This window comes from Tachyglossus aculeatus, chromosome 9 (assembly GCF_015852505.1).
Source record: "Tachyglossus aculeatus isolate mTacAcu1 chromosome 9, mTacAcu1.pri, whole genome shotgun sequence".
NCBI lineage: Eukaryota > Metazoa > Chordata > Mammalia > Monotremata > Tachyglossidae > Tachyglossus > Tachyglossus aculeatus.
In genome coordinates, this window is record NC_052074.1 from 53,824,225 (window position 1) to 53,848,120 (window position 23,896).

The 23,896-nt window shown below is 44.9% G+C and overlaps 3 protein-coding genes across 3 annotated transcripts; 2 read left to right on the plus strand and 1 right to left on the minus strand.

The window, feature by feature from the left end:
- The first annotated feature begins 4,064 nt into the window (after nt 1–4,064).
- On the plus strand, nt 4,065–11,049 carry SSB (small RNA binding exonuclease protection factor La). The gene is made up of 11 exons (XM_038751039.1): nt 4,065–4,160; nt 6,505–6,608; nt 6,719–6,893; nt 7,011–7,118; nt 7,223–7,323; nt 7,722–7,793; nt 8,488–8,527; nt 9,209–9,349; nt 9,946–10,132; nt 10,228–10,359; nt 10,655–11,049. Exons 1-11 carry the CDS (start codon nt 4,095–4,097, stop codon nt 10,741–10,743), a joined length of 1,215 nt encoding a protein of 404 aa, XP_038606967.1. The 5' UTR covers nt 4,065–4,094; the 3' UTR covers nt 10,744–11,049.
- Nucleotides 10,741–21,956, minus strand: METTL5 (methyltransferase like 5). Its single transcript, XM_038751040.1, has 8 exons — nt 21,931–21,956; nt 18,499–18,635; nt 16,425–16,539; nt 15,126–15,307; nt 13,387–13,469; nt 12,782–12,833; nt 11,489–11,538; nt 10,741–10,842 (listed from the first exon to the last, which is right to left on the minus strand). Exons 2-8 carry the CDS (start codon nt 18,605–18,607, stop codon nt 10,804–10,806), a joined length of 630 nt encoding a protein of 209 aa, XP_038606968.1. The 5' UTR covers nt 18,608–18,635; nt 21,931–21,956; the 3' UTR covers nt 10,741–10,803.
- On the plus strand, nt 20,306–23,327 carry LOC119932081 (basic salivary proline-rich protein 1-like). The gene is made up of 6 exons (XM_038750894.1): nt 20,306–20,324; nt 21,316–21,693; nt 21,833–22,095; nt 22,208–22,418; nt 22,501–23,023; nt 23,228–23,327. The coding sequence occupies exons 1-6, from the start codon at nt 20,306–20,308 to the stop codon at nt 23,325–23,327; spliced, it is 1,494 nt and encodes a 497-aa protein (XP_038606822.1).
- Nucleotides 23,328–23,896: the final 569 nt, after the last annotated feature.

The following is a 23,896-nucleotide window of genomic DNA, read 5'->3' on the forward strand; positions in this document are numbered from 1 at the left end:
CACAGCTGACGGTTGGAGGAGCTGGGATTTGAACCCATGACCTCTGACTCCAAAGCCCGGGCTCTTTTCCACTGAGCCACGCTGCTAAGTTGGCAACATATAGAGACAGTCCCTACCCAGCAGTGGGCTCACAGTCTAGAAGGGGGAGACATTCAGTGCTCGTTATTAATAACAATAATAATGGTATTTGTTACGCACTTACTATGTTCATTCATTCAATCAATCGTATTTATTGAGCGCTTACTGTGTGCAGAGTGCTGTAATAATAATAATAATTTTGCTACTTGTTAAGTGCTTACTATGTGCAATGCACTGTTCTAAGTGCCATGGAGGATACACGGTGATCAGGTTGTCCCACCGGGGTTCACAGTCTTAAACCCCATTTGACAGATGAGGGAACTGAGGCACAGAGAAGTGAAGTGACTTGCCCAAAGTCACACAACTGACATTTGGCAGAGCCGGGATTTGAACCCATGACCTCTGACTCCAAAGCCTGGGCTCTTTCCACTGAGCCTCGCTGCTTCTCCAAGTGCTTGGGAAGTACAAGTTGGCAACATACAGGGACGGTCCCTACCCAACAGTGGGCTCACAGTCTGAAAGGGGGAGACAGAGAACAAAACCAAACATTAACAAAATAAAATAAGTAGAATAAATATGTTCAAGTAAAATAAATTGAGTAATAAATACGTACAAACATATGTACATATATACAGGTGCTGCAGGGAAGGGAAGGAGGTAAGGCGAGGGGGAGAGGAAGGAGGGGGCTCAGAAGCAATGTTCCAAGCACTGTTCTAAGCGCTGGGGTAGATACAAGGTAATCAAGTTGTCCTGTGCGGGGCTTACAGTCTTTGTCATCATTATAATAATAATAATAATGGCATTTGTTAAGCGCTTACTATGTGCTTAGTGCTGGGATAGATACAAGGTAATCAGGTTGTCCTACGCAGGGCTCACAGTCTTTGTCACCGTTATAATAATAATAATGGCATTTGTTAAGCGCTTACTATGTGCTAAGCACTGGGATAGGTACAAGGTAATCATGTCCTACGCGAGGCTCACAGTCTTTATCACCGTTATAATAATAATGATGGCATTTGTTAAGCACTTACTATGTGCTAAGCGCTGGGATACATACAAGGTAATCAGGTTGTCCATGTGGGGCTCAGTCTTCATACCTTATTTTAATAATAATAACAATAATGGTATTTGTTAAGCGCTTACTATGTGCCAAGCACTGTTCTAAGGGCTAGGGTGGGTACAGCACTCATGTATATAGCTATAATCCTGTTTATATTGATGCTTGTCTACTTGTTTTGATGTCCGTCTCCCACACCTCTTCTGGACTGTGAGCCTTGTTGGGCAGGGAATGTCTCTCTTTGTTGCTGAATTGTGGTTTCCAAGCATTTAAGTAAAGTGCTCTGCACACAGTAAGCGCTCAATAAATACCAATGAATGAATGAATGAACTTGTTTTGATGTCTGTCTTCTCTTCTCCCCCCCAACCCCCACTGTAAACCGCCTGTGGGCAGGGATTGTCTGTTTTTATTGCTGTATTGCATTTTCCAAGCACTTAGTGATCCCGCGCACAGTAAGCGCTCAAATACGATTGAGTGAATGAACGGAAAGCGCTGGAGTAGATACAGGCTAATCAGGTTCAGAAACAGGAGCCGAAACATAATTTGACAGGAATAAAGTAGGGTTTGTAAAACTCAGGCAGTGCTGCCAGGTATCTGGTTGAGATTCAGGGTGGCCAATCTGGATAAAAAGGGTGAATGACACTCTCAGGACACACTTTGGAAAATTGGGATTCTGGATACGGTTTTCTTAAACATGTGGGCCCGTAAAGATGTTTTCCAAAAATTTGAGTAAGTAAAAACAAACTTTAGTCTCACACTCTCGAGGAGAAGCAGAACATATTGGTTCACAATAATGTTAGCAACCAAATCCTTGAATTAATACTCAGTTACCAGTTGAACATATGATTAAAAGAGTAAACCTTTTATTATGTAAGTCTGCTTGGTGAGGTAGCTAAAACCAGTATAAAAGCAGTTAAGCTTTTGGACAGTTGCCAGGTGCGTTATGGTCCAGTTCTGTGTAGATGAAGAACTGTTGATAAAGCATAATAGCCTAGTAAGAAGAGCATTGGCCTGGAAAACAGAGGACCTGAGTTCTAATCCAGCCTACACCACTTCATTCATTCATTCAATTGTATTTATTGAGCGCTTACTGTGTGCAGAACACCGTACTAAGCACTTGAGAAGTACCAGTTGGCAACATACAGAGACGGTCCCTACCTGACAGCGGGCTCACAGTCTAGAAGGGGGAGACAGACAACAAAACATATTAACAAAATAAAATAGAGTAGTAAATATGTATAAGTAAAATAGAGTAATAAATATGTACAAACATATACAGGTGCTGTGGGGAGGGGAAGGAGGTAAGGCAGGGGGGCGGATGGGGAGGGACTTACATACACTTACATTCTGTGTGACTATGGTAAATTTATTGTTGTCCATTTCCTCATCTGTTCCCCTTCCTACTGCGGGACATAGGGACTCACTGACCACCTGTATATATGTTTGTACATATTTATTACTCTATTTATTTTACTTGTACATATCTATTCTATTTATTTTATTTTGTTAGTATGTTTGGTTTTGTTCTCTGTCTCCCCCTTTTAGACTGTGAGCCCACTGTTGGGTAGGGACTGTCTCTATATGTTGCCAACTTGTACTTCCCAAGCGCTTAGTACAGTGCTCTGCACATAGTAAGCGCTCAATAAATACGATTGATGATGATGATGACCAGATAAGCTTGTATCTACTCTAGTGTTTAATACGTTGCTTGGCACTTAATAAGCATTTAACAAATACCACAGTTAAATTAACAGTACTTACGGTGTGCAGAGCACAACACCAGCACTTAGGATTTGGTAGATGCGATCCTTCCCACCAGAAGTTTACAGTCTACAATTATTTTAGATAGCCAGCCATTAACCTACCTGGCATGCCCAAGTTCCACCACCGGGACAGTAAATCAGGCACATTGCCAAATGAGGCTCAGTTGATGCCCTGACTAAAGTGCTGTAACATACCAGGAAATTCGTTGAGAGAACTGAGCTTTAAAAAAAATGTTCAGAAAAATTTTTTGAAGAGTACACTTACTATTTAATGAGGGTATTCTGAAGGCACATCTCCAAGAGACTTCTGACTAGGCTTTCATTTCCTCTTCTCCCAGGCCCTTCTGCTTTGCTCTTGTACTTGGATTTTACACCCTTTTTTCACCCCTCCGAGCCCCACAGCACTTATGAACATTTCCATAATTTATATTAATGTAATGTGTCTACTAACTTATATTTTACTCTCCCAAGCACTTAGTACAGTGTTCTGCCCACAGTAAGCTCTCAATAAGGTTAAGGTTTAGGGGCTGACTTTCCAAGGGTTATTATCAATTAGCAACCAGTATTATCATTATTATTATTATTATTATTATTGTTTCCAGGTCTGTCTTGGAAATAGCAAAAGCTTAAATAACATCAGATTTTCTGTTCTAAAATTGAATGGAACATATTTCTAGAAAAGTAATATTCAATATGTTATTGAGGCTATCCGTCATTCAATATTTGGCCCCTATATAACATCAAGTGAGATGAAGTGGATTAGATGGAGTATTAGAGACTCTACAGAATCTACATTGACTGTTTTGGGGCTACTCAAAATTTCGGGATTTATTGTGGGTTGTCTAATGTTATTTGAGGGTCCTAGGATATGGAGGAGGGGAAAAAAACTAAACTTGTGAAATTTGAGGATAGTAGGAGGACTGTGGTTATCCTCTTGTATTTTGATTCTTTGTAGACTGGAAGCATGACGAATAGTAGTATTAAGCTCAATAAATACAGTTGAGGGATCGAATAACTCCAGTCATTGAGCGCTTACTGTGTGCAGAGCACTGTACTAAGCACTCAGGAAAGTACAATACAACAGTAACAGACACATTCCCTGCCCACAACAAGCTTACAATAATTTGAGGTCAAGAAATGAGTATTTGAAAATCACAATATTTACTCTTTTTGGAAAAAAAATACAGGTACCCAAAATGGCTGAAAATGGTGATAGTGCAAAGGTGCTGGATCTGGAAAACAAAATTTGCCACCAGATTGAGGTATGATTTCTGCACATTGCTTTATTAACCAATATCTCACCGATGGAAAGCTGAAAAATACGGCAACTAAACTTATGAAGTAGTAAGGGATTATAAACGGTAATCTGCCTGGATTCAGGTGGAACTGAACCAAAGCTTCCTGAAAAGATGACCCTTGAGATTTTTCACAGAGCTCATGTACTATTCTCTTCAAATTCTGCATGTTCTTTTAAGATATGGAGCCCCAAACTGAGCATAGTATTCCAGTAAGTTTATGACCACATTGCTAAAAATAATGGGAGAGGATCCTATTCCCTACACAAATTATTTAGGTATTCCAGGATCTTTTTTTTTTTTCCATTTCATTGGTGTTGCAAATTCAGTCTATGGTTCACTTTTTAGCCCGTAGACCCTCTTTTATTCTTATTTTCCTGCAAAGTCAGGCTTTCTCCTTTCTATTCTTGCTTCTTAACCATCATTTTGGTTTTTTTCTTCAGTTGATCTAGACATATTAATCCAGTAGTAACCCTCTGGGAAAGGACCAAATTGTTGTTGTTTTTACAGGAAACTGCAGGAGCAGGGTTTCTGGGCCCAATTTCTGACCTGGGGATTTTCCTCCCTGCTGCCAGGCTTCCCTGTGCTCCCCTGCAAACTCACAGTCGGGAATGGCAGGAGCAAAGCATGGGAACAAAATACTTTGTCCCCTACCTCTTAGATTGTGTACCCCAAATGGGACAGGGCCTGGGTTACAGCTGATTATCTTGGGTATACCCCAGTGCATAGCGGGCAGGGTTTGGCACATAAGTGCTTAATAAATATCATGGTCATTGATGCCTGCAGTTGAGTATATTCTTTTTCATCGACTTTTCCTTGTGTCTTCTGTTATTAGGTTGTGAATTCCCTGAAGGTGGTGACACTTTGATGGCTCCTTAACACATAGTATAAACACTTACATTAATTCCCCCTTCTGGTCATGCCATCTCAAATAGGCTCCTCAGCACTCATGTATTTGTGTCTTATTTACTATCTATTGTCACTCGACAATTATCTTTATGTAAACTTATCATCATCATCAATCGTATTTATTGAGCGCTTACTATGTGCAGAGCACTGTACTAAGCGCTTGGGAAGTACAAATTGGCAACATATAGAGACAGTCCCTACCCAACAGTGGGCTCACAGTCTAAAAGGGGAAACTTTTAGAAACTTATGTCTTTTGTACTCCCAGTTCTTAAGGAGAATAATCAAGTCTCTTACTTAAGTGTTTCCCTGGCTTAGCATGCTGTCGGTTTGCTCAAATACAGTTGGTACTGGTACATTATTCACTAAACAATCATCCAGTTTAGAATCCTAGTCTGTCCTTCGAGATTCCAGATAAATAAGTTGTAGAAATTGATTCGACATATTTGCCATGGAGAATGAGCTTCCAGATGCTTATGTTTTTGGTGGGTCTGGAATTACTTGCCTGTGGAATTGACCCTATCCTCTGGCATCTTCTCCAGTGGCCAGAAGCGGGGGAGAATGAGTGTGATGGGGAAGATGTAATGATATTGGCTTCCTATTCTCCTCTCTCTGTGCCGCAAAACCAAGAGGAAAGAAAGAGTTTCTTCTCATGTTAGGTTCAACTCAAGCACTTGGTACAGTACTTTGTGCTCCTCAAATATTCAATAAATATTGACTGAGAGAGGGTGGGGAATGATGGGAAGGAAGAGGAAGTTTGCTGTTTTAAATCATTTTAATACAAGTGCAATGATTCATATGGGAAAAATAGTACCAGGCCATAATACAGTGGAAAGTGGTTTCTCAGATGCTTTTAATTATTATTATTATTATTATTACTACTACTAATAATAATAATACTAATAATGGTATTTAAGCACTTAACTATGTGCCAAGCCCTGGAGTAGATACAAGGTAATCTGGTTGTGTGACGTGGGGCTCACAGTCTTAATCCCCGTTTTACAGATGAGGTAACTGAGGCACAGAAGTAAAGTGGCTTGCCCACAGTCACACAGCAGACGAATGGCAGAGTGGGGATTAGAACCCATGTCTTCCGAGTCCCAAGCCCATGCTCTTGGCCACTAAGCCACGCTATTTCTAAATTCTGTATAGCATTCCCCCCAAAGTAAAGGGACAGAGGGCACAATTTAGCTGATACGGTCCTGGTGAATGTAAAAATTAGAAAAATACTTATTTCATGATTGCCTTTTTAAAACTGGAACTTGTTTCACATTAATCTTTTCCTAGTTGTCATCCTTTCAATTTGTAAATTATACCAGCCAAAATGATTTGGGTTCTTGTAATCCAAATGATCTTTCATTAGTGGGTGTTTACAAATCTAAAATATATGGTGATTGTTTTGCAGTACTATTTTGGTGACTTTAATCTACCAAGGGACAAGTTCTTAAAGGAGCAGATCAAGCTTGATGATGGCTGGATACCTTTGGAAACAATGATCAAATTTAACAGGTAAAGAAAGATCTTTTAAGCTGTCTGAGGATATGACACAGTGGATTTAACATCTCATTATGAGTGCTGCCGCTGAGCCTCAAAGCAACACTCTGCCCTAACCATTTCAGGTTAAGTCGCCTGACAACGGATTTCAATGTAATAGTAGAAGCATTGAAGAAGTCAAAAGCCGAACTTATGGAAATAAGTGAGGACGAAACAAAAATTAGAAGGTCTCCAAACAAGCCCCTCCCAGAAGTGACTGATGAGTATAAAAATGATGTTAAGAACAGATCTATCTATGTTGTAAGTGGGCCCTCATTTCTTATATTTATTGTATTGCTTAATTCATAGATGTGTAATTCCTGCTTGGTCTACTGCTGTCGACATGATTGTGTCTTTTCTTCATTCTTTTCTTTCCAGAAAGGTTTTCCAACGGACGCAACCCTTGACGACATCAAAGAATGGTTAGAAGGGAAAGGTCAGGTACAAAACATTCAGATGAGGAGAACATTACACAAATCATTTAAGGTACAGTTGCATGAGCTGGTTACACGTGCTGTGAAATGAATACGGTGGAATTTGGAGTTTATCAGAATTCTGCTTATAATTTTTCTTTCCTGGTTTTTCAATAGGGGTCAATATTTGCTGTGTTTGACAGTGTTGAGTCTGCAAAGAAGTTTGTAGAGGTGCCAGGGCAAAAGTACAAAGATACAGAGCTGCTAATTCTTTTCAAGTAAGGCACTTTTTTGAAGTTGAAATTTGACTCTGTAGGGTTAAATTAATGTTCTGCATGTGGTCTCTCTTCTGCGAAGAGTGAGAATATGGTGGCAGGGTCCTTTGGTAGACACCAGGTGCAGGACAAGACCGTGTGTGAGTCTGTCTTTGGAGGGGATGGATAGATGGGTTAAGGATAGGAGGAAAAAAAACTCACCTCTAGTTCTCTGTACGTGCCTGTTGTCTTTGTCCAGAACCACATGGCTGTCTTAGAATTGAGATTTGAAAAGTGGTTTTGTGAGAGATTCTACTTCTTCATTTAGCCTTTCTGTGTGTGAATCAGGGTAATCGATCTTGAGTAACGTTTGGATTTCATTTTCTGCCCTAAGTACAGTTTAACCAATTTATGTCCATTAGGGAAGATTACTTTGCAAAGAAAAATGAAGAAAGGAAACAGAATAAAGTAGAAGCTAAGGCAAAGGCTAAACAGTAAGTACTACTAAAGAGATGATGTGAAAACTTACCAGCACCTGTTTTGGGGGAGTCTGTGTGTGATTATCAGTTGCATCTGTGTGTGGCTTTATTTTTTTAAATGTCCTAAGGCACATGAAACTTGTTCCTACCTTTGAAAAGTAGGCTTGCTACTAAAACTTGGAGATCCGGGGAGGATGATGTCAATGGGTTTATGTGGGAACAGAAGGAAGTGATCTTTTCTTTTTAGGAGTAATATGAATTTGTATGGCGCTTTTATTCCAAAATGGTTTAATATCAATTCTCATCCCTATAAAAAAATAAAAAAGTATGGTGTTTGAGTGCTTCCTATACATCAAGATATATCATCATCATACATACCTGTATATATGTTTGTACATATTTATTACTCTATTTATTTTACTTGTACATATCTTCTATTAATTTTATTTTGTTAGTATGTTTGGTTTTGTTCTCTGTCTCCCCCTTTTAGACTGTGAGCCCACTGTTGGGTAGGGACTGTCTCTATATGTTGCCAATTTGTACTTCCCAAGCACTTAGTACAGTGCTCTGCACATAATAAGTGCTCAATAAATATGATTGATTGATCAAGAACTATGCTAAGCATTGAAGTAGGTGCAAGATAATCAGATTGAGTGCAATACCTGTCACACAAGAGTAAATTGAGAGCCTAACTTCTTTTTTTTTATAGGGAACAAGAAAAACAGAAGCAAGCAGAAGAAGCTGAATTGGTAAGTTCTAACTTTTGCTGGCATACAAAAATGGTTGCAGCTTCACTTGCAATGGTCAGGCTTTCCTGGAAGAAGTATTAAGATGTAGTAATGAAAGTAATTAAACTTGGAGGAATAAAGTACTGTTGATGTCATGAATTGGTTTGCTTAAAAATGAAGTTTATGGGTGAATGTTCTGAAAAAGGCAAAGCCACAGAAATGTCCAAAATAACAATACAGTTGGCAGGAATTATGGTCTCAGTAGTAGAATTTGGAGGCCAAATACTGTAAGCTCCTGACTGAATTCCCAGGATTAAGTACACTGTTCCCTGGCAGTTTTGCTGTGGCCTGCCTGGACCTGCCTAGATTTACACCCCCCTACCCCAACTCCCTTGCTATAATTTTTTGGGGAGCTGCAGCCTTCCCTGCCACCTTGGTGGCTAACCGGCAAACCCATTAAACCTCCCCCACCAGTGGTGTTCACTGATTCATTTCATCATCGAGTCTATCTAAGGCTATTGAAACTCTTGCTGTCTTGGTGGGGCTTTTTTTATTATTATAAAGTGCTCCTATATAACTCTCCAAGACTACTTTTTTGTTCACACTTCTGTTTCTTTGTGGATTTAAGGCAGTGATGACTAATTCCTTGTAGCTTGTTTTGAGAACTTTCTAAGTCTCTGAATCGTATCTACTTTTTTAAAGAAATCCCTGGATGAAAAGATTGGATGCTTGATGAAGTTTTCCGGTGAATTAGATGATCAAACTTGTAGAGAAGATCTACATGCGCTTTTCTCTAATCATGGAGAAATCCAATGGATAGACTTCGTCAGAGGAGCAAAGGAGGTCAGAAACTATTCCGAGTCTCATTGAGTCAAATTAAATAAATGGCATTTATCGAGCACCTGTAGTACCGAGCTCTTGGGAGAGTACAGTACAACAGAGTTGGTAGATATTTCCCACCTTCAGGAACTGGTGGGTTAAATGTATTTAAATAAATTACAGGGAGCCTCAGTATGTGTACAGTAGTGCTTAGGGGTGGGTACAGACTCAAGTGTAAGAGGTGGAGAAACCCAAAGATGGGAGGGAGGGGTTGTAGTAGATCTCTGCCTTCCTTATTTGATTCCATGGGTATATGGAAATCAAAAGTAACTACTTGGAGACTTTCTGGAAAGTCTAATAATCCTGCCCTGCTTTGAGAGTAGAATTATTCCTGTAGCTCGAGTTGCAGGCCTACCGTTTTGTCAAACCCAAGGCAAAAAAGTTATTGGCCTAGATGGCAGTAGTGTTTGGTTTTTCCCAGGTATTCTGTCATGCATTAAAAATAGTTTTCCAGGAAGAAAATAGATGTACTTAAAACCAGAGTAGAAGCCAGAGATTAGAAGCCCACACTGCACCGTTTTCAATTCAGATAACATTTGAGTTTATGATGTTTGGAACAGGGGATAATCTTGTTTAAAGAAAAAGCGAAAGACGCCCTCGATAAAGCAAAAGAAGCAAATAGTGGGAATTTACAGTTAAGAAACAAAGATGTAACATGGGAAGTACTGGAAGGAGAAACAGAGAAAGAAGCATTGAAAAAAATCATAGAGGATCAGCAAGAATCTTTAACCAAATGGAAGTCAAAAGGTAATTTAATTCTATAATTGAAAATATTAGATAATGCTTGGAAGGTTTAGTATTCGGAAAAGTTTTTCTTACAATTCTAAAAACTCCGCCAACAGGTCGCAAATTTAAAGGGAAAGGAAAAGGTGGTAAAACTGCCCAGGGCTCACAAAACAAGGGCAAGGTACAATTCCAGGGAAAGAAAACAAAATTTGAGAGTGATGAGGAACACGAAAATGGTGATGAAACAGGTGAGCATTTTTATATTCAAGTAGAATCATTTTCAGGAGCTGTAAGTAGAATTTTTTGATTTTAGTGCCAAAAGTATGATTCCTGTTAATCTTTATAAATTATTAACGTTGGGTAAAATTAAACTTGTTTTCCCAAAAAGAGGTGTATGGTATTAAAATTGAGAGGGTGGCTAAAATGGAAGATTTTTCTGTACATTCATTTAAGATTCCTCCTATTCTGCCTTGTGGATTGTCTTTATAAATGCTATTACACTGAAGTGAAACATTTTAACCAGTCATATTTAAATCTCAATAGCACCACTGAAAAGGGCACGGGAGGAGACAGAAAAGGAAGAACCTGCATCAAAACAACTGAAAACAGAAAATGGAGCTGAAGACAAGTAATGTCAGATATTTTTATTCATTTTAAATGGATTTTACGCCATTCCTGATTTTGGAGGTTTTTCAAAAAGAAAACCGGATTAAATCCACTTCGATGTCAACCTGCAACAAAAGGAAAAGGTCATATTCGTTTTGTCCAGATGTGCTTTACTCTGTGCTAATCTGGATGGCTTTTATATGTATAGTTTTGTTTATGTTGAACATTTCACAGGCATCCATGAGGCAGATGTTTAAAGATTCTTCCACTGAGGCTGGCTTTCTACTATTGAGAAAATGTAAGAAACAAATAAAATTATACTATATAAAAGAGCCTGGCACTCCTTTTACTCAGCGGTGCAGAGTTCATAAAATTTTTTGCTTAAGGGATAATTGAATCACAGTTGGTAAAAGATGCACTTGGGAAAGACTGGCTGAAAATTATGCTGTAAAGGTGAATGGGAGAGGGGGCTAGAAACAGAAATTTCATGATGATGATGATGATGATGATTATGGTATTTGGTAAGCGCTTACTATGTGCCAAGCACTGTTCTAAGCGCTGGGGTAGATACAAGGTAAATTGTAAGGTAGTCTCCACTTGAGAGACTTACTCTCTTGAGACTTGGTCTCTCTACTTAACAATTCTATTGAGACAAGGCATTTGAGTGTTTACTATGTGCAAAGCACTGTTCTAAGTGCGTGGTAGAGTACAAGAGAATTAGCACAAGCCACCTCCTTATTCCCAAAAAAGAAACATCAAGATAAAGCATACCGATTTCTTTTTATGAAACTTGTATGATGCTGGTAAATCATACCGAAGTTCTGTGAATTACAAATCATATTAGTGTAAATATCTCCTCCTTAAGCCCAATCACTGCTATAGCAAGTCTATAATACCCTATTCTAGAGACTGTTGCCTTTGTTCTTCAATCCACCTGCGTGTGTGAGACAGTGAAAAGGGCAGTGTAGAATCTGAATACAGTTCAGACCCCAAAACCAAAAGCCCTCTCTCCCCACCTTTTTACCCCAAATATTAGCTGTATAATGGCCCAAAGTTTCCTATTACTTCTGCACTACAGATGGGGGAAACCATTAATAGACGCTTAACATTTCTAAGCAGTAGTTTAGGGTCAGATTTAAGGAATGCGGTCTTCACCCAGTTCGGGATGTGGATGAAATTCATCAAGCTTATTCCTAGCCTGAAGAGGTAAGAGAACCCCATTCTATAACAAAAAAAAGTTCTAGAAGTCAAGGACCATCTGGGTTTAGACTGGTTTCAGTCTCCCATTCTGTTTGATAGGTGGAATTTGTGGACCAACCTTGCCCAGCTCTCCTTTTATTGGAGCAAAAAATCCCTTTTAATCCCTTTTCCCCGTGGAGTTAAAAGATGCCTGGAACAGCCTTTCAGAGTGTACTTTGAGACATTTTAGCAACACTATGTTCCCATGATTGTACAGATTTGTCACCTCTAGCTTTCCTTAGGTCTTATTTTCCAACAAAATTATTTCGGTTATTTCCTTTCCATCTGCTCCAAGTTGTTAATATCTATGTTGCAGATACCTAACCGGATACAGTACTCTAAACAAATGTTAAATATGGTGCTTGCTTCCGGGATGATGAATGCTAATTTGAACAGGAGCATCACCATGCTGAATCACAGTGAGCTTGCACATACTATCCTTTGCTTCAGTTTTACGTTATGAAACTGGGGCCTGAAACCCTGGTGTCATCCTAGATACTGATGGAAATTTATTAACTAGTACCAGGGCTAATCCTTGAAGAATGTGAGACTTAAATTTCGTTTTCTAGTTTTTCAGTGGCTTGAATTATAACCTCTAGATTGCTTTGTCTTATGCTATCGAGTCTTTAGTTGTGGTATTTAGATGACGGCAGTTGTGATGCTTCAGGGTTAGACTACACAGTTGGAAATACCAAACAATAGCTCAGTGCTGTCACTTTCCCTAGGTACAACTCAAATCAGTACAAAATAAGCATTTGGATAAATCATTTATTCCTACGAGAAACAGAACTCAGGCTGAGACTAAAGAAACCAGAGTAGACTTACCTGCTAAAATATCCATTTTGACTTTCCACTCATTTGCTTTCTTTTGAATATGCTGAATATAAACAACAAACATTAGCTTGATTTTTAAAAAGCAGCATTAAAATTACGCATCTTGGGCTCAGATTATATTTACTTGAGCTTCCTAGTTATACCTTTCTATTTCTAACAAGATTATGGCCTTTGGTATAGATTCAAGGGCTTAAATTGTTTCTGCCAACTGATTACAGTTGCTATGCTACTTAAGGAATCAAGGTAATGTAGATGCAGCCTTGGAGCAAAGGAAGTGGTGGCAGCAAACTAAACTTCAGCACTTCTTTTTGAGGACCCTGCTCAATGACTTGCAAAAAAGACGTTCTGAAAGTCGTCCTAACCTTTTTCCCGTCACTGTTCCATCTGGTAAAAGGTAAAAACAGGATGGAAAAGATTCAGGATCGGGCACTTGCTAAGATAAAGACAGCTGCATCTGGATACTAAGTGTGCATAAAACCAAAAAAAAACCAAAACCCAAACTGATGCAGGAGGGGCCTGATTCAGTTTGGAAGTTGTCCCTTTGTGCACAATGACATTGTTTAAAACCGAATGGTAAACTGAGGGCTTGGACTTACTTCTCTGGTTGAAGATTTGTGTAAAGAATACACGGCTGTTCTTGCCATTTGTAAAGCAGCCTTCAGAAATAGCATATCCATGCCTATGAAAAGAAGAGAGCCTTTTGTGACTTAGATTTCAAGTCTGTTGCCAGAAAAAGATAAAAATAAAGGCCTATAAATATATTTTCTAGATTCTATAACATGCCTTTCCTTGGTTCCACAAAGGGGAAAAGCAAATTAATTCTCGATTAGGAACTAGAGTGGTCACCTAGCTTTTTTTATAACATTTTATTCAGTCTGTGTTGCTGGATGGGAACAATCATAGAGTTTACAGAACGTGTATAATTAATATTCACTACCCCATTGTATTTAGAGATGCCTGGCTAAAAGGGAACATAAACATGCAAATTAGCATGTGATTCTAAACACAGTAAGAATGTAAATGTGATCTGTCACTCACACCCACTGGCAGCTTTGCTTCGTGGTGCATAAAGCCTTGCAACACACCTGCAGGAAAATGATTTCCTCTGCTATGAACTAAAACATTACTATTCATTTTGGGGTTGATGTTGCAGAAGTAAAGAGCCTAACTGGGCCCTAAAATTATGTGCAGCAAACTGAAGTAACCATTAATGAGAATACATATTATGAGATAGATTGAGATGGCACATTTCTGGGTATGCATATAGCAAACCAATGGTCCATTCTCTGATAATAGTACCATAGGATGCACTGAATCAGAATGTGAACAAAACATAAATAGATGAAATGTCATAACTTTGAATAAGTGCAAGAAAATATATCTTTATAAAAATGATGCAAGAAAAATTAATCCAAACTACATGTATATAATTAAGCCTCAGAGCTTCAGTCACAGTTCAGAAAGGTCTTGGTGATAATGTTGGCCACAAGCGCCTAGTACAGTGCTCTGCACACAGTAAGCGCTCAGTGAATACGATTGATGATGATCATTTGGCAGAAGTCAGAAATGTCAAAAGAGGGCTTAATATTATGAGGGGGAAAAAAACCCAGTGAAAATATTTACTCACAGAATGAGTGATAAATATATGGAATTGGTTAGCTCAGGAAATCATACAAACCAAAAAGGGTAGTGTGGCAGTTTGAATAATTTCATGAAAGGTCATTAGAGGGCTACCAGGGCAAATTTTTAGGCATACCATGCGGCTACAAAATGCTTAAATGGATTTGTGGGTGACGGAAGGGAAAGTTATGGATGTTAGAATTCCCTAACCTCCTGGTGGGCAATTACACTTGCTTCAAACACTACTGACAGAATTCTGAGCTAGATTTACCACTGGTCTAACCTAGTGTGGCACTGTTATGCTCTTAAACTCCTTCGTTAATCAGGGAGAATTGCATGTTTACTAAATGATGATAAACCAACCTAGAGTAGCTGACAAGCTTGACAACAGGGTGAAAGTAAAACTGGGTCCTCTGGAGCAACTGCTGTAGGACCCCAAAAGCCTCAAGGCCCTACTCTTCGTAGTAGGGGACCCTACTGCAATTTATATCTACCAAGTACCCCCAGAGGAGCCCCTTACCCCCCCAAAATGTGGCCATAATAGCAAAGCTACTCTCTACCTTTGACTGGTGGTGTGCAAAACTGGGTGGGAGGTCCCTACCAAGAACCCGGCCCCCCAAGCCTGTGGGCAACTTGTTTCACTGTGGCCTGCTTCTTTTGATTTTAAATTTTACTTTACTAACAACATGTCAGGGCACCTGTTTCACATACTAACCTTTATTATGCTTGGTCCCAAAGGGTGGATTCATAACGACTGTGTCAAATGATTTGGACATTCTGTCAGGTAAGGAGCACACATTGCACTGAATCATGTCGATATTTGTTAACTCAAACTCCTCAACGTTTCTACTAAATATTTCCAAGGCATCTTCATCTATGTCAAACCCAACACACAACCTGGAAGATAAAAACCATACGTTAATAGGTTTGTATTTTGCCCCTCCGCAGTCCGGGGCCGCTCCAGGGGCCGTCCAGCTTCCACGCAGCCTCTCGGGTCTTCTCGCTCAGGGCCGCGGGAGCGAAGCTCCGGTCTCCACAGAACCAGGGAATTCCACAGCCCGCATCCTCCATGCAGCTGGGACTTCCCGACGTGGAGGGCAACAACTTCAGCATGCCCGAGACCGTGGGAGTGACGCCTGCTTCCCCAACTTCTATCTAAAACAGTGGGAAACTGGCAACGGTTCAGCATTGAGGGTCATTCGCCGCGGAACAATGAGGTCCCCGACGCTGTCACTCCAGGGTTCAACGGCTATTTCTACTGCTGATGTTGTTTACAGTTGAACTTTAACTCAATTTCATTGGAGTTTGGATCTCATTCTCATTTTATGGCTCTCCGTTTAGCTCTACCCGCCTCCATTCGGTAGCTAGTGAGCCCTTTATGGTCCAGGGAGAGTCACAGTTCATTTTCTTGTGCTAAGAATAGGGCTCTGCACATTGTAAGGGGGCTGTGAGGAGTCTTTTAGACTGTGAGCCCACTGTTGGGTAGGGACTGTCTCTATATGTTGCCAACTTGTACTTTCCAAGCGCTTAGTACAGTGCTCTGCACACAGTAAGCGCTCAATAAATTCGACTGAGACAATCAGCAGTATTTATAATAAAAGTATAATCAGATGACTTACTAAAAGCCTTTTACCAACACATTTAGCAACACAGTTCTAGACAGGAAATGTCTGTTTATCGTTACATTATAGTCTCCCAAGTGCTTAGTACAGGGCCCAGCACGCAGTAAGTGCTCAATAAATAGGACTGAATGAGTGAATGATTCCCTCCGGAGAGGGATAAGAAATCTACAAAGGAAAAGCTGCTAGCATTGGTAGGAAGCACAGGCATGATTTCTTTCCTTCTACATAATAATGATGGCAGTTATTAAGTGCTTACTATGTGCAAAGCACTGTACATATCATGACCCTGTAAACGAATTATCCAAAAAAAAAACAGTTTAGTTAGTCTTTAATCTATGCTACTTAAAAAAAAAAATCCCTCAAACCTTGAAATTTTTATGTAGACTACCTACCCTGCCCCTAACATTGCGGATCCGATGCTAAGTACTCCACAACCACATCCTAGATCTGCCACCACTTTATCTTCAATGTCGTCATACGTGTTGTGAATTGTATATAGCATACACGCTAAAAAAAAAAAAGGAGAGAATAAATACACAGCCCGAAGACCAAGAACCACTCTGAACGAGCAATTTTCCCTAAAGCACTTTCTTTTTGCATGACATTACGGGAAAGCAGTGTTCTAAAATTCTATAAAGGACCTTAAATGTGAGAACACGTAATTAATTCTTTGATTCAATTTTTCCTGAAGGAGATCCCAAATCCAAATTGTTATTCATAGTAGGCATGTCAAAGGCACAAAATCAAACTGGAATGACCAAACTGACCTGATACTTTAGGTCAAATTGGTAAATTATATGTAATTAAATCAATGGGCCCGAGATAACATCCAACAGAGAATTATAAGGAATTCAAGGGTGGGGAAGGGCCAGTAATCCGTGCAACTCCTGGCAAGAGCAGGGAAACTCAAATTACCATCAACTACCTCTGCCAGAGGATTGGTGGGTTATCAAGGTAACTCCCTCCTATAAGAAAACTGCAGAGGTGAGTTTCACTTCCATACCTGGCAAATACGTAGAATTATGAATCATACTGGAGTTCTCTGAAGGGATCAATTCACATGTGTGTAGTGGGGAACAAGTGGACATCATATACTGAGATTTAACAAAAAAATTGACAAAGTTCCATAACCAAAAGGTTTTTTTGTTTGTTTTTAAGTACTCGAAGGATGGAAAATGCTTTCGTGAAAACTAGCTAGATTGTAGGGCATGATTTTTTTTTTCCTTTGGCAAATTAAATTCCTCTCAGTAATAGCATTTATTATCAACTGGTTGTGGTACACTTGTACTAAGCGCTTGAGATGTTCAAAATAAGTAATGTGCTCCCTGCCCTCACAGGAGCTTAGTCTAATGTGGAGACAAAAAACATTTATAATAGGAATGATCAAAATAAGTGAGTACACATACATACATGAATGCTTTGGAGGACGTAAATGAGTTCGTAAGTGCTACATTTAGCTGAGGATGATAGGGCTCAGGGTGCTGGGAAATTAATTGGGAAAAGCTTGTTGGAGATGAGATTTTGTAAGGACTTTGAGTAGGGGGGGAAGTTGCAGCCAGCCTGTCTGATTTGGGAAAGCTGGGAGTTCCAAGCAGGGGGAACAGTATGAGTGAGGGGATGATGGAGGGATGAGAGTGAGGTAAAAGCTAGAAGGAATGAAGCTTGGGAGGAATGAAGACAGGGAGCTGGGAAGTAGGGGCTGAGCAAGAGGTTGGCGGCAGGAGAGATGAGAGTTAGGCCCAGTGAGTTGGTTGGCCTGAGAGGAACAAAGTGAGAGCTGGGGTATAGTGGGAGAAGGGAGCTGAGTGAATGCCTTACAGCCAGTAGTCAGGGGGGAATTGCTCCTTATGTGGAGAGGAATGAGTAAACCAGTAGAGGGTTTTTAGGCTTGCCGTTCTTTCACACGTTTTTCCTCAAAAATCTCCAGTGGCTGCCAATCAATCTGCGCATCAGGCAGAAACTCCTCACCCTCACAGTACACACCGTGCTCTGCACTGTACTAAGTGCTTGGGAAGTACAAGTTGGCAACGTATAGAGACAGTCCCTACCCAACAGTTGGCTCGTAGTCTAAAAGGGGGAGACAGGGAACAAAACCAAACATACTAACAAAATAAATAGGATATCAATCAATCAATCAATCGCATTTATTGAGCGCTTACTATGCGCAGAGCACTGTACTAAGCGCTTGGGAACTACAAATTGGCAAACTGGCAGTCTAAAAGGGGGAGACAGGGAACAAAACCAAACATACTAACAAAATAAAATAAATAGAATAGATATGCACAAGTAAAATAGAGTAATAAATATGTACAACCATATATGCAGGTGCTGTGGGGAAGGGAAGGAGGTAAAATCGGGGGGATGGAGAGGGGGATGAGGGGGAGAGGAAGGAAGGGGCATTCAGCACTTGGTTGTTGCTTTTTTGTTTGTTTGATTGTTTGTTTTTTCCTCCCAGAACCATTTTACCTGCAATGTGCGGTCTGGTGGGATACTGTTCTAGAAGTAATTTAGGGTTTTCAAAACCATCCACTTGCTGCAGGCTGCTTTCTAGTTCCTTAAGCTTTAGCTTCTTCATCTTCAGATCCCCGGAAGGGCCTGCGCTCCTGCATGAGGCAAACAAAACATACTAATAATGATAATAATAACTTTGGTATTTGTTAAGCGCTTACTATGTTCCAGGCACCTCACTAAGCGCTGGGGTGGATACAAGCAAACTGGGTTGGGCACAGCCCCTGTCCCACGTGGGGCTCACAGTCTCAATCCCCCTTTTGCAGACCAGGGAACTGAGGCCCAAATAAGTGAAGTGACTTGCCCAAGGTCACACAGCAGACGAGTGGCGGAGTCGGGATTAGAACCCAAGATCTTCCGACTCCCAGGCCCGGGTTCGATCCACTATGCCAGACTGCTTCCCATAATTTGTACTTCCCAAGCGCTTAGTACAGTGCTCTGCACATAGTAAGTGCTCAATAAATATGATTGATTGATTGATAATAACTATGGATTTTATTAAGGGCTTAGAGGAAAGAGCCCGGGTTTGGGAGTCAAGAGGTCGCGGGTTCTAATGCCAGCTCCGCCACTTGTCAGCTGTGACCTTGGGCAAGTCACTTCACTTCTCTGTGCCTCAGTGACCTCATCTGTAAAATGGGAGTTAAGACTGAGCCCCCCTCCGGGGGACAACCTGATTACCTTGTATCTATCCCAGTGCTTAGAACAGTGCTTGGCACATAATAATAATGATAATAATAACGACGGCATTTGTTAAGCGCTTACTATGTGCAGAGCACTGTTCTAAGCGCTGGGGGGGATATAAGGTGATCAAGTTGTCCCACATGGGGCTCACAGTCTTAATCCCCGTTTTTTACAGATGAGCCCAGAGAAGTTGTGACTTGCCCAAGGTCACACAGCAGACAGGTGGCAGAGCCGGGATCCTAACATAGTAAGTGCTTAACAAATACCATCATTCTTCTTATTATTATGTGCCAGACCCTGTCTGAGCAGGGGTGGATCCAAGCAAATCAGTTTTTTTTCCAATAGCATTTATTAAGCGCTTACTATGTGCAAAGCACTGTTCTAAGCGCTGGGGAGGTTACAAGGTGATCAGGTTGTCTCACAGGGGGCTCACGGTCTTAATCCCCATTTAACATACGAGGTAACTGAGGCACAGAGAAGTGAAGTGACTTGCCCAAAATCACACAGCTGACAATTGGCGGAACCGGGATTTGAACCCACAACCTCTGACTCCAAAGCCCGGGCTCTTTCCACTGAGCCAAGCTGCTTCTCTCTGGGACGCAGTCCAGTCCCACGTGGGGCTCACAGTCTTCATCCCCATTTGACAGATGAGGGAACTGAGGCCCAGAGAAGTGAAGTGACTTGCCCAAAGTCACACAGCTGACAATTGGCAGAGCCTGGATTTGAACCCATGACCTCTGACTCTAAAGCCCGGGCTCTTTCCACTGAGCCACGCTGCTTCTCTCTGGGACACAGTCGAGTCCCACGTGGGGCTCAGCCTCCATCCCCATTTGACAGATGAGGGAACTGAGGCCCAGAGAAGTGAAGTGGCTTGCCCAAAGTCACACAGCTGACAATTGGCAGAGCCTGGATTTGAACCCATGACCTCTGACTCTAAAGCCCGGGCTCTTTCCACTGAGCCACGCTGCTTCTCTCTGGGACACAGTCGAGTCCCACGTGGGGCTCAGCCTCCATCCCCATTTGACAGATGAGGGAACTGAGGCCCAGAGAAGTGAAGTGGCTTGCCCAAGTTCCCACGGCAGACATGGTGCTGGAGCCGGGAGGCCAGCCTTTTTATAATAATAATAATAACAATAATAATAATAATAATAATAATGATGATGGCATTTATTAAGTGCTTACTACGTGCAAAGCACTGTTCTAAGCACTGGGGAGGTTACAAGGTGAACAGGTTGTCCCACAGGGGGCTCACAGTCTTTATCCCCATTTTACAGATGAGGTAACTGAGGCACAGAGAAGTGACTTGCCTAAGGTCACACAGCTGGCAATTGGCAGAGCCAGGATTTGAACCCATGACCTCTGACTCCAAAGCCCGGGCTCTGGTAAGACTGCTCCCCTCGGCCTCCGGGAGGGGGCGCTGCCACGCCTCTCGTCCGACCCGGGCCCGGGGGAAACGACGCCCCCTGGCGGCGGCCTCCTCTCAGTGAATCCTGAGGACCCCGCGCCCCCTGGCGGCGGCGGCCTCCTCTCACCCTGAGGGCGAGAACAGATCTATTCTATTTATTTTATTTTGTTCTCTGTCTCCCCCTTCTAGACTGTGAGCCCGCTGCTGGGTAGGGACCGTCTCTTTATGTTGCCAACTTGTACTTCCCAAGCGCTTAGTCCAGTGCTCTGCACACAGTAAGCGCCCAATAAATACAATCGATTGACTGATTGAGGGCCCCGTGCCCCCTGGCGGCGGCCTCCTCTCACCCTGAGGACCTTCTAGACTGCGAGCCCACTGTTGGGTAGGGACCGTCTCTATGTGTTGCCAACTTGTGCTTCCCAAGCGCTTAGTACAGTGCTCTGCACACTGTAAGCACCCAATAAATACGATCGATTGATTGAGGGCCCCGCGCCCCCAGGCGTTGGCCTCCTCTCACCCTGAGGACCTTCTAGACTGTGAGCCCACTGTTGGGTAGGGACCGTCTCTATGTGTTGCCAACTTGTGCTTCCCAAGCGCTTAGCACAGTGCTCTGCACACAGTAAGCGCTCAATAAATACGACTGATTGAGGGCCCCGCGCCCCCTGTCGGCGGCCTCCTCTCACCCCGAGGACCCCGGCGCCCCCTGTCGGTGGCCTCCTCTCCCCCCGAGGGCCCCTGTCGGCGGCCTCCTCTCACCCTGAGGGCCCGGCGCCCCCTGGCGGCGGCCTCCTCTCCCCCCGAGGGCCCCTGTCGGCGGCCTCCTCTCACCCCGAGGACCCCGGCGCCCCCTGTCGGTGGCCTCCTCTCCCCCCGAGGGCCCCTAGCGGCGGCCTCCTCTCACCCTGAGGGCCCCGCGCCCCCTGGCGGCGGCCTCCTCTCACCCCGAGGGCCCCTGGCGTTGGCCTCCTCTCACCCCGAGGGCCCGGCGCCCCCTGGCGGAGGCCTACTCTCACCTCGAGGGCCCCTAGCGGCGGCCTCCTCTCACCCCGAGGGCCCGGCGCCCCCTGGCGGCGGCGGCCTCCTCTCACCCTGAGGGCCCGGCGCCCCCTGGCGGCGGCCTCCTCTCACCCCGAGGGCCCCTGGCGTTGGCCTCCTCTCACCCTGAGGGCCCGGCGCCCCCTGGCGGCGGCCTCCTCTCACCCTGAGGGTCCCTGGCGTTGGCCTCCTCTCACCCTGAGGGCCCGGCGCCCCCTGGCGTTGGCCTCCTCTCACCCCGAGGGCCCCTGGCGTTGGCCTCCTCTCACCCTGAGGGCCCGGCGCCCCCTGTCGGCGGCCTCCTCTCACCCCGAGGGCCCCTAGCGGCGGCCTCCTCTCACCCCGAGGGCCCGGCGCCCCCTGGCGGCGGCCTCCTCTCACCCCGAGGCCCCCTAGCGGCGGCCTCCTCTCACCCTGAGGGCCCCGCGCCCCCTGTCGGCGGCGGCCTCCTCTCACCCTGAGGGTCCCTGGCGTTGGCCTCCTCTCACCCTGAGGGCCCGGCGCCCCCTGTCGGCGGCCTCCTCTCGCCCTGAGGGCCCCTGGCAGCGTTGGCCTCCTCTCACCCTGAGGGCCCGGCGCCCCCTGGCGGCGGCGGCCTCCTCTCACCCTGAGGGCCCCGCGCCCCCTGGCGGCGGCCTCCTCTCACCCCGAGGGCCCCTGGTGTTGGCCTCCTCTCCCCCCGAGGGCACGGCGCCCCCTGGCGGAGGCCTCCTCTCACCTCGAGGGCCCCTAGCGGCGGCCTCCTCTCACCCCGAGGGCCCGGCGCCCCCTGGCGGCGGCGGCCTCCTCTCACCCTGAGGGCCCGGCGCCCCCTGGCGGCGGCCTCCTCTCACCCCGAGGGCCCCTGGCGTTGGCCTCCTCTCACCCTGAGGAGGGCCCGGCGCCCCCTGGCGGCGGCCTCCTCTCACCCCGAGGGCCCCTGGCGTTGGCCTCCTCTCACCCTGAGGGCCCGGCGCCCCCTGTCGGCGGCCTCCTCTCACCCCGAGGCCCCCTAGCGGCGGCCTCCTCTCACCCTGAGGGCCCCGCGCCCCCTGGCGGCGGCCTCCTCTCATCCCGAGGGCCCCTGGCGTTGGCCTCCTCTCCTCCCCCCGAGGGCCCGGCGCCCCCTGGCGGCGGCCTCCTCTCCCCCCGAGGGCCCCTGGCGGCGGCCTCCTCTCACCCCGAGGACCCGGCGCCCCCTGGCGGCGGCCCCCCCTCACCCTCCTCGAGGGCCCCTGGCAGCGTTGGCCTCCTCCTCTCAGCCCGAGGGCCGGGCGCCCCCTGTGGGCGTCGGCCTCCTCCTCTCCCCCCGAGGCCCCCGGCGCCCCCTGTGGGCGTCGGCCTCCTCCTCTCCCCCCGAGGCCCCCGGCGCCCCCTGGCGGCGTTGGCCTCCCCCTCTCAGCCCAGAGCGGGGGCTTCCGCCGTCGCTGTCGCTCAGGCGCTCAGCCCAGCGCTCCGCCCACGGTAAGCGCTCAGTCCATACGATCGATCGATCGATCGATTCGGCCGAGGCTCCGCCTCCTCCCGGCAGCCCCCCCCCGCCCCCCCCCCCCCTTGGTGCCCTCCCCTCTCCCGTCCCTCCCGGAGGGGCAACCCCGGCCGCCGCTCCGAAGTTCCGGGGCCGCCTCCCTTCCCCACCGGGAAAGCGATCGGTTCCTCAGGCGATCGATCGATCAGTCGGGCGTAGCTCCCTCATTCACTCAATCGTATCGATTGAGCGCTTGCTGTGCGCACAGCGCTGTGCTAAGCGCTTGGGAAGGACAAGTCGGTGACATCAAGGGGCGGCCCCTCTATAGGAGCCCACCGTTGGGTAGGGAGCAACAGTGAAGGGAAGCAGCGTGGCTCAGTGGAAAGAGCCCGGGCTTTGGAGTCTGAGGTCATGGGTTCAAATCCCGCCTCCGCCAATTGCCAGCTGTGGGACTTTGGGCAGGTCACTTAACTTCTCTGAGCATCAGTTGCGTCATCTGTAAAATGGGGATGAAGACTGTGAGCCCCCCCGCGGGACAACCTGATCACCTTGTAACCTCCCCAGCGCTTTGCACATAGTACGCGCTTAATAAATGCTATTATTAATTGTCATCATTAGGGACCGTCTCTATGTGTTGCCAGCTTGGACTTCCCAAGCGCTTAGTACAGCGCTCTGCACACAGTAAGCGCTCAATACATACGATTGATTGATTAGAAGGGGGAGACCGACAACAAAACGAAACAGCTCACCTCCTCCGGGAGGCCTTCCCAGACTGAGCCCTTTCCTTC